Below are 10,457 nucleotides of genomic sequence, written 5' to 3'. Positions count from 1 at the left end.
ACTAATATTTAAAATGAATGATGATAGAGAAAGTAATATTGATTCAAACCGTTGGTCATAGTTTCCAAGACAGATGAGAAGATTTAACACATACATATAACTCGAGGCTGATTCTAATCCAGTCTTTCCCCCACTGAAAATAAACCAGAGCGACAGAGTACCTGTGCAGAGGAGACCATCCTTATAGTAGAGGGCATATACTCGAGCACTGTGGCCAATGAGGGATGATGTCTCAAAGGCCTCCTGACCCTTCAGCTGCATCATACGCAGTTTAGCCTTCAGGTAGACCCCCTTCCAGTGGGATGCATCCTGAATCGACTCATCAATCCTCCAGCCCAGCTCCCGACACACAGCCTGCCACACCTCTGTACACGAGTTTATCACCTACAAGGAGACAGACAATGTTTTAACACTTACGTGGGGAAATGACAAGTACTTTCAATAAACGGAAAAGGTAAGCAGCAACACAGTACTTGTTAGTTTCTTTGCATTGTTTTGTAAATGTGGTATTTATATTCTGAAACAGAATTATTTCTGGCTTTTCCTTTAATATTACATCAGATAACCTTTTTTATTTAATTAATTTTGTTGTAAACATTTATGTATATCAGGAAAAATGTATACATTTTATGCAAGTTGGCATAAAAACATCATGTAACGCTGCAACTTTTGAACTAGTGTCAGAATGATGTGTGTTTATTTACAAATACAAAAACTATTTTGGTACCTTATTTTTGAGAGATATAAGCATGTTTTTTCTATAGAAACCTTTCTTCATTTAACAAATGATGTCCAAATTCTCAAATAGATAATTCTATGTCAAATCACCAGATTTTAGAATATTTTCTTAACTGATGATCTTGGATTTGCTTCGTACTCATGTAAATAATGTTATTGTACCCAACAACTAGTGTGCTTGTATCTTCTTTGGTTTTGGAGATATGGAGGCTCTAAAAAAGTTCCAGTCATGCCAAACAATCTGCAGGTCAGAAGGGTGTCAGGTGGTCCTAGTTTCATTGTGGATTTGAGTGGGAATCATCTACAAGCGCTGGGACAAAGTGCTGTGACATCAGGAGTCTGTCTTGCAGATACAGTTCCTGGGAAATATAATGTATGCCTGTATGACCAAAAGTGGTGGCTAGGCAATATTCATGCAACATTCGTGCAACTCTGGAGGAGAAACAAGATGTACAAGTAACATTTATGCATCCTCATGGTCCCTCTAAGACTTACTGTTGCCCAAGGAGAGAGGATATCTGTTGGGTCCCTCTTGTGCATATCCTGTAGATCACTGCTGCCCCACTTACACCAACTGGCAGACAATATACACCAGACTCGGAAAAGGACTTCAATATATTGTTTAAACTCTTAAAGTAGACACTATTTCTTCAAAGCTTTTAATTTCCTGACATTGCCTTAGTTAAATTGTATCAGAATGTCTGTTTGTAGTAAAACATGGTATGCTTGATACCTTAATAAATACAGTTTGGTTCAAGGTGTGAAGATATAGTGGGCTGGAAAGGACGAAATAATTTTTAAATACAATTTTCAAATTTGCAACTGTTCAAAAGTGGAACTTTGCTATATTTTTAGCAATGCTTGTGTATTAGGGCCACATCCCCTATCTTAGAAACTAATGAAGATACAAGCCGAACATTTAGCACACTATTTGTTGGGTACAATGACATCATGGAGTGACCCAAATGTTGTCGCAACCCTAGCAATTGTACAAGACCTTTGCCTAAATAAAATTGTGTAAAGTTTGCAAATTTGGATTTAAATCAGGAGGACATTTGGTGCCAGCTTTCGATACTGTGTGCTATGGGCACATTTTGGTCAATATCAAAAAAGCGATTTGAAATTACCCAGGATACCTAGCCCTTACAGGCATAGACAGGAATTTTATTAGGACCAATTCAGCCAGTATGAGTAAAAATGTGCCATTTGGGCGGCAACATCACTGAGAACTGAAATCATGTGTCAAATCATGTGATGGTCAAAGAGCACCGCACATCAACTGAGCATGCTGTCTATGCCATGCTCCATAACCCCCGCCATCCCTCTGAATTACCATGGGTGTTTCTTATTTGCCTTATCTAATGTCTGCTCTCCCCTTGGGTAGACCAAAAATGAAACTGGTCCATCATCATTTAAGATGTCTCGATTTCATTGTTTCTGCTCAGAGGAACAAAGGAGGAAGGAGGCTTCCCTTAGGAAGGAAGGATACACAAGACCATCCTTTGTGGAAATCTTTTATTGGAAAGACAAACACCTTTTTAGCGAATCTGTTAGTGACTGTATGCTGTATTTTAAGTTTTTTTCTTTTCCAATTCAACGATTCAAATAGTGTTAAATGCAGGCCAGATTAACGAATTAAGCATGGAATTACTTTCATGTTCTTTTTATATCTCATCATTCATGGATATTTTTCTGTTTAATATTCTTTATAACCTGCATCCTGACTCATGAAGGACAGTCTTTAGACTTTATTTATAACATTCGAACTTGTCATTGCTGTCTGTTGTCTTTTAGTAATAAACACATTTTAATTTCCATTCAGTCATATATGATGCTGTAAATGAGTCACGATAAGTCTAGTTGAAACCATCCTGATATTTGTTTCCATTTTCCTTACAATTTTTAGGCTACCAAGTTATTTCTACACTGATCTGTATGCAGTCTGACTACAGGTTTTACTTTGCATGCCAGGTAACAACGCAGAACACTTGAAGTGTACTAATCAAGTTGTGCCACCTTTACCAGAGAGTGATGCCGCTTTAGATGATGCCTGAGAGGGAAGGATGTCTCATTTCACTATAAACGTTTTCCACTATTTCTCTATACTCATATGTTTTCCTTGCGTCACCCCAGGACTAAGAAATAAGGAAAAGACGCAAGTGAGGGAAACAAAGAGACATCTAAGTCAACTTAGAAGGACCCGATAACACTACCAGACATCAGGAAACATGATATTTACCTTATTCCACTGCTTGCAGACTAGGCAGCAGGTGAGCAGGGTCTGAGGGTCCAGCCAGCGTAGCAGGTAGAAGGCCAGCTCCAAAGGAAGCAGGCGGAGGAAGTCACGCTTGAGCAGTGTCTCCAGCCCATTAGACAGATGACGGAGCTGGGCAGCACCACTTAAAGATATGAGGTGGTCCAGAGACTGGTTACGCTGCTGGTCATTTAGAGTAAGGAAAGTGGCAGAGACTGACTCCAGCCACCCCTCAAAGGCCACCTTCTCCATGGGCACATGAGAGCAACCTGCAACACCTACAGGAACAATGCTGGGTCTTACTGCATTATGTACTATATGTTATATAAGATGACATGAGTATCTGGAGCAACCAGAGTAGGAATCTGGTAAATACTATGTTTTGGATAAGGAAAGGATCCTAAAGTGATGTCTTCAACTATGCTGTTTTTTTCCCGACCAATAAAACCTCAAAAGATATTCAATTTGCAATGACACTAAAAAATAGAAAGAGGCTGTACAGAATGTATGATAGGTTACTTTAATCAAATTTGTTATTGATTTATTTTACTGTTTATTGATTAATCAATTCTGAATGAGATGAAACAAAGGTTGAAAATTGGATGTTTAGTAACATGGCTACGGAAACTACGTGTCTGTAAGCTTTTAAATGTGTTACTTAACTGTAAATTTAATGACATAAAAATATACAATATATATACAATACTTTACAAAATGTATCAACTACTTAAGTGAAGTTCTTGCAAGTATAGAATACTTAAGTAGCAATTCCATCAGCATTATCAGTATGTGGTACATAACTGAAATCTCTTTAACCACTCTGAATGATAACTTTGTACAGAAAGCAGAACACCAAAATCACAGTGCAAAAATGAATTATTAAAATTACACAGGATATAATTAGTGAATTTGCTGATTATAGAAAATTATCAAATAACAGTTTTGAAATTAATTTATTATTTAATTCATCTATCTATTCAAATTTCCAAACATGTACTGGTAACAGATTTTAAAATAAGAGATTTTGCTGTTTTTCTTTTTCCTCTGTTTCATATCATTGCAAAATTTAATACTTTGGGCTTTTTTTCGAAGCTATTCATGATATTTTAGTGATGTATGACTCATCAAATATACCACTTTGACCAATTTATAGTAGATTCATAAGCCAGAACTGCAGCCAGAAAGAATATTTTGAAGTTTTGTTGGATAATACTAGATACAACGGCTTATGATTTCCGAAAAAATGCCATTAATAGCTGTGGTAAACTATAGACAATAATGTGTGGTTGCAAAAGGCTATTCGCAATCTCTAAGTCAATTAAATACAGTGTTGAAGAAATTTAGTTGGAAACATTTTATATGTTTATACACTGCTGATACGTCCATTAAACTGTGTAAATTGAGACTTAATTAAAATAAACACAGCTTAAGGCTTTAACGACAGGCTTTCAGACAGCTTACCTGGCTACGGTTGTGCTTTAAAAACACGAAAACAAAAACACACAAAAAACAGCAATGCTGGCCTGTTCGGTAACCTAAGTATGTGTCTGGTACAAGTGTCATTTATAAGAAAGACTAATTTGGAGGGAATTAATTATACGAGCAACTGTATCTGCTTACGCTTTCAGTCTAAGTTAGCTACTTGGCTAGTTAGCAACTTTTGTAGCTAACGTTAGCTAAGTAACACTGATACAATTCAATAGCAAGTTAGCTAAAACTGGTAAAGGCCCCAAAATCAATGAAAAACATGTGCTAGTAAATAAAATAACGTTTAAAATGTAAACTCAAAATGTCCACCAACCAGGGAGTTGCAGGGTGTTCCTTTATCGCCACTTTCCTGGTTTAGGTAGTTCACATAGCGAAGTTAGCTGTCGTAAGCTAACCTGTCAGCAAGCAAGTTGAAAGGATTGTCCAAATAATCTAGCTTCGTAGCTAACGTTAGCTAACCACCATGATGAGAGTACCTGATCCTGTTAATTGTGAACTACATACTGTCTCTAATGGAACAGTCTTCTATACATTTCCCACAAAGAGAGTTTTACGCTAGATAGTTCGATATAACGATAGCAGCGTCTGACAGCTTGAAAACCAAATGATAATTAAATGCTATCCTACGGTGGGGGAATGTTTTTACCCTCAGCCCTGGATTACAGGATGCGGCGTAGTATTGTCTAACTCTGCCCCAAAAACAACATGCAGGAACTGAGCCCGTTCAGAAAAGTAAGTCGTGTATAATTTCTACATTTCTTACATATGTGTCCGCTAAACACATACAGTTATTCTATTTTTCCTTTGTAATTGCCTTGGCATTTTTCTCTTCATAGGACTTAATTTGCCTGTGAGACAACACTGCGGAAAAAAATATTGTGGTATGTCCAGGTAAAGTAGCTTCCGGGGTCGCTCACAATGTGGAATGGTATGAAATATGTGACCGGGGCTGGTTTTTCAATGTTGACTCTCTCGGTGGTTCCGTTATGTCTGTACAGCCACGGCATCAGATAATTGGTGGTTGGTTATTTTGAATCGCAGTGGAACCAAACATCATATACTGTCAGTAATGCAAGGACGACTTTTTTCTGACAGTTATTATTATTATATTAAAATCACACAACATAAGAACGTTTCAGGTACAGTAGCTTGCTAGAATGTTCTGAAGAATAGTTACCGCCAGAAGGCAAACACGTAACGAGTTTGATATGATTTGCTGCATAGAGTCTTGAAGCCTTGGTCCCTGAAACAGTGGATCCTACACTTCCCACAATGCAACTTGATAGTATCTTTTTATTAGACCCCACCTTCCTGGTAATCGCCCACATCTTTCAAACTCCACACCTCCAGAATGCAACAGTAGATTCTCTGTTCCAGACATACAGTCTCCAAGCCTAAACTGAGATAACCCTAATGACATAATCAGGGTAATTTGTTTTATGTAGAAGGATTGTTACCTGTCTGTGCCATTGCCACTGCCCCAACAAGACATGCTTTATTAAAACCAAAACAATAATATTTTCCCCAGTATAACCTGAACCTTACAATTTAAACGTAATAAAACTAAAAGCTAAATAGGGGACAGCATGGCTCAGAAGGCAGTGCAATCCTGTTTCGATCCCCAGCTCAAAGAGTGTGCCAAAGTATCCTTGAGCAAGACACTTAACCCTAAACTGCTCCTGATGATGCACCATCAATTTGTGAATGTGTGTTTGAATGGGTGAATGAGACGTACATTTTAAAGCACTTTGAGTGGTCAATAGACTAGAAAAGCGCTATACAAGTGCAGTCCATGCAGTCCATCCATAGTTTATCATATAGTACGTCATTTCCACTGCCCTTAAACCAGAAATGTGTAGTTTCCTATTCTTCTCCTGAAGCTTGTATGATGCAGACCTAGGGTCAGGGTAGGTATTCTTTGAACCCAGTCTTTTGTTTCCCCAATAATTCACATTTCTGGGCTTGTGTCCAAATCTAATACTAATGCTGGAATTCTAGTGAAGCGGGTAACTGCTCTGGCACCCTTCTAACACCTCTTTATATTTGCCAAGTCATGGAACTACAGCCTTGCAAAGTAATCCCTACAATTTTCTCTTACTCACTGGGTCTCAATTCGCATGTTTGGTAGTCATTCCAATAAGCTGTACTTTACAATAGATGATTGACAGTTCTCACCTTCACTCCGACATAAACATGAACCCCTATACCAAGGGTCAGATTAACCCGCTTGTGGGCAACAGGCAAACGTGCTGCTGAGTCCCTGTTAACCCCACCCAAAACGTAAATCCATTTATATTCCAAAAACACCATGTAAACACAGAATCAGCTGAAATAATGAAGGTCTTACCACTAGATTTTGACAAAAGGTCCCTCTGCAGAAAAGGGGCCTCAAGATTAGGCCCCTATCGTGTCAGTACAGTGTATATTCCCATATTCCCAAACAAAATTACAATGAATCATATTACCATGGCTTGGTTGATAACCCAGCCTTGCCTACAGCTGAGTGAAATAATACAGTGCTAAGTGGTTTCATTCCTGGTATAAAAACTGGAAAAACATGGTGGTTCTTCTGGAAATGCCAGATTTTTGACAAATTACCCACCAATAACAGTTTCTGATTACATTTTAAGCATGTAACATTCCATATAGTTGAGTCACCATATATATAACTTTCAGTTTAGGTGGATGTTAAAATGTTCACTAGTTTAAAAAGGTGGCAGTCAAATCAACATCTAAACACTCTACCTGATTTGTGATTGAACTATGATTAGATTTAAGGTGGCGCTGCCAGTTTGTCCATCAAAGTAGGAAAAAACACAAGAGGTCAGGTAAGCTCACTGATATAGTGCATAAGTCATGTTTGTGCTGTTCTGTATATGGCACAGAGTGTCATGTCCTGATCAGGTCATTGTAGTAAACAGGAAACTTATTTGTAAGCATTGTCTTTTAGATGACACAATGGCTGACTAATAGAAGGTGTTAACTGACAACATTTTTGTTACTCACTCCTTGTGTGGTTTACCACTCATTCTTTATCTAATACTGTTCAGGAAGGAATGTCTCAAGGACAGAACAACAGATCTGCTACGCTAGTATATTCCCTCTCTGGAGTTTAGCATGTATCAAGCTGTATTTTAGCACAGCTTGCATTTACATTATGTTATGTAGGCCTACTGAAAGAACATCTGGTGAAATACAACGTGTAACCGAGCTCTGACTCATTTGAGTTGGTGTGTGCTGGAGTTACTGTATATTAGTTAATTTAACTGTAGATTCTTCAGTAATAAAACCGTGATAAAGGAATGACAGTGCTCGCCTGTGTGCTATCTGTAGTTCTGTTATGTAATAGTCAATAGTTTTAAATACTAACTTGTCGACATGATACGGATCATTTTGGGTTGAGGCTTATCTCTTACAGTGGCCTGTTTCTGTGTCCTCCAGTGAAAGCCAATCTGCCTCTTCATACAGTTTCATCTTTGCACAAGTATAAACTATGAATCACCATAAACATATCTAATTAAGTACATTTTTGCCCTGCTAGAACCAGAACCTAAAATGTTGTTGTCAGTTGGTGAGCCTGTTTGTCCAGTACTATGTGCAGAGGAAGACAGGTACTGGTTTAACTGTAGATATTCATGGTCCACAGAGGATGATTACGTAAGGCAGGGTTGTACACATCCGACCCTATACTTGAAAACCAGTTCCATGATATTAGATTTAGCAATGGAAAAAATCATAGCGTACCCATACTCGAGATTTTACTGTAGCTCTCAAGCTTACTACCCCCGATGTCCATCAGTCGTGGTGGTGTCTTATTTAAACTCTTTCATAGCTGTGACAGTAATTAAAATAAGCAGAGCACAACTATATAGTATATGTACTACTCCTGTAAGTATATTTTACCACATCGACCAAAAATGAAAAAATATTTTCGACATGTGTAAAACGACGGACGGTGCAGCCTCTAGTCAACACTATCGGGCCTCAACTTTAGAACTGTATCAATAAAAGCAGATGGGCCATCCAGCATGCAACACAATACACCATCATCCAGCAAAACATTGAGTTGGCCAATGAAACATGTGTAAGTGTATATTCCTGGTAGATTATTCTGTAATGTGAACACTGTAATTGTACTGTTTAATGTTGATAATTATTGTTGATAACAAATGCTGTTCAGTGTTTTGGCATCTGATAAGCTTCAAAATCTTGGATTTACAGTATTACACTAACTTAACTTGTACTGTATTTCATCTTGTCATAGGTGCAATCTCACTGAAGCAACACACCAACTTGCAGTTTTAACCCAGTGCTTTTTTCAGGCTGAACTCCTGTCTGCAGGTTAAGTCTTGACATTATTCATACAAGTATACCTATATGCACAATGCACACTATGCTGATTATGTGTCAGTTACTGTGGGTGACACAAAGTTCATGGGTACAAATCTGTCTGCTGGACCATGGGGTGTCAGGTGCAGCTGGTGTTTAGGGAAGGGTGGGGGGTGGAGGGAGTAAAAGCAGTAGAGGGAGTAAAGGGAGTAACATGTCTGAAACAGGCTAAGTGATGGATGTCTGACTGCTAAGCTCCATGCTAAAAGGGAGCCACTAAAACTGCTGAAGACACTAATGAGCCAGTGACTAAAACCTGGCCTGGAGTCACTGGACTGTGCACAGTGAAGACAACACAACACCACTGACTGATTGGTTCACACATGGATGTCCAGTGGATTTAGGGTTCCTAAGACAAATCCATTATACTTTCAGTTAAATTAATATGTATAAATATAATGGCAATTTATCCTTAAAATCGTGCACGTTTTTGGACATCTGTCAACACCGGTGTGTATAGAATTTTGGATGCTGACATAGCTTGGCTCCAAATTGCAAAACTGCTTTGCCTTTTTAGCGTCATTAAAATAAAAAATTGATGTCAATCTATGCATCCATTTTCTAACATTTTCCTCATTCTGTTAAGGGTCATGGGGGGCTGGAGCCGACTCTAGCTCAAATGGGGCAAGAGGTGTGGTGCACTTGGACAGGGTTAACACATATACACAGAAACTATTCAAAGTATACACTGCATGAAATAACACATCTCACGGGTTTGCATGGAAACTGGGTTTTCATAAATTAGCTATAAAGGACCATACCAATGTTAAATTGTTGTAGCCTACAAAATGCATACACTTTACACACAGCACATTCTGACTAATTTTCATTTTGTTTAGAGTTGTGAATCTTTTTTATACCTGTAGATCAGTCATTGGTTTCTATTTATTTCCTTATAGTATGCAAGTAACTTGCAGAGACTTGAAACTGGCTTGAATTAGAAAGTCCATTGCATAATTGAATTGAGACATCGTCAATGTAAAACAAGGCAATGAACTTTTTTTAAGATACATTTTTGGGGCATTTTTGCATTTAATGGGCTTTTGACTGTATAGAGACAGACAGATGAGATCAGAGAGCAAAGGGGTACAGCATGCAGAAGGGTACCTATCTGCAACTGAACTAGGGATTTTGTGGTTACATGCATAAATATTATACACCCCTCTTTTTATTCTGAATTACATGTTATTCTGGGGAACTATATAATATATAATCAAACTAAACTTTTACAAAGTTAGTTTAGGCTTAGCTGTTCTAAATTGCTTTCAATAACTGAGATTTTACAGTGCTGTGAAATGTAAATAACTATAACTGAAAACAGCATAGGTAATCATGATGTTCACTATGATGATAAAGTCCAACATTTGGCATATAAAACATATAAACATGCTGAGCAGAAGCTGACAAGAAAATTAGAAAGAAGTGATTAAAATAATCAGATCTTCGTACCCTCTGATGGATTACCCACATAGGACAAGTTTCAACTTCTACAAGCTGATTGTGCCTTGTTAACTCTGAACATGAAAAACACAGGTATAGATGTTTTAAGTGGTCTTTAAATGGTTTCAGTTTTGAGAAAGGCACTTTT

General features: G+C 37.9%; 1 protein-coding gene across 2 annotated transcripts in view; it reads right to left on the bottom strand.

The window, feature by feature from the left end:
• fbxw2 (F-box and WD repeat domain containing 2) overlaps positions 1–5,481 on the bottom strand; it is a 17,680-nt gene extending 12,199 nt beyond the window's left edge. Inside the window, exons 1-3 of one of the 2 annotated variants that reach the window (XM_040157302.1) lie at positions 4,794–5,481; positions 2,978–3,270; positions 162–384 (exon numbers count right to left, since the gene is read on the bottom strand). In XM_040157302.1, the coding sequence (XP_040013236.1) occupies positions 162–384; positions 2,978–3,244 (490 nt within the window). In that variant the 5' untranslated portion in view covers positions 3,245–3,270; positions 4,794–5,481. Of the gene's footprint in view, positions 1–161; positions 385–2,977; positions 3,271–4,453; positions 4,675–4,793 lie in introns of those variants that run through there. The other variant, XM_040157303.1, reaches the window with a different exon arrangement.
• Between the last annotated feature and the right edge of the window lie 4,976 nt (positions 5,482–10,457).

This window comes from Xiphias gladius, chromosome 20, assembly GCF_016859285.1.
Source record: "Xiphias gladius isolate SHS-SW01 ecotype Sanya breed wild chromosome 20, ASM1685928v1, whole genome shotgun sequence".
NCBI lineage: Eukaryota > Metazoa > Chordata > Actinopteri > Istiophoriformes > Xiphiidae > Xiphias > Xiphias gladius.
This window is presented reverse-complemented; position numbering and strand designations above follow the sequence as displayed.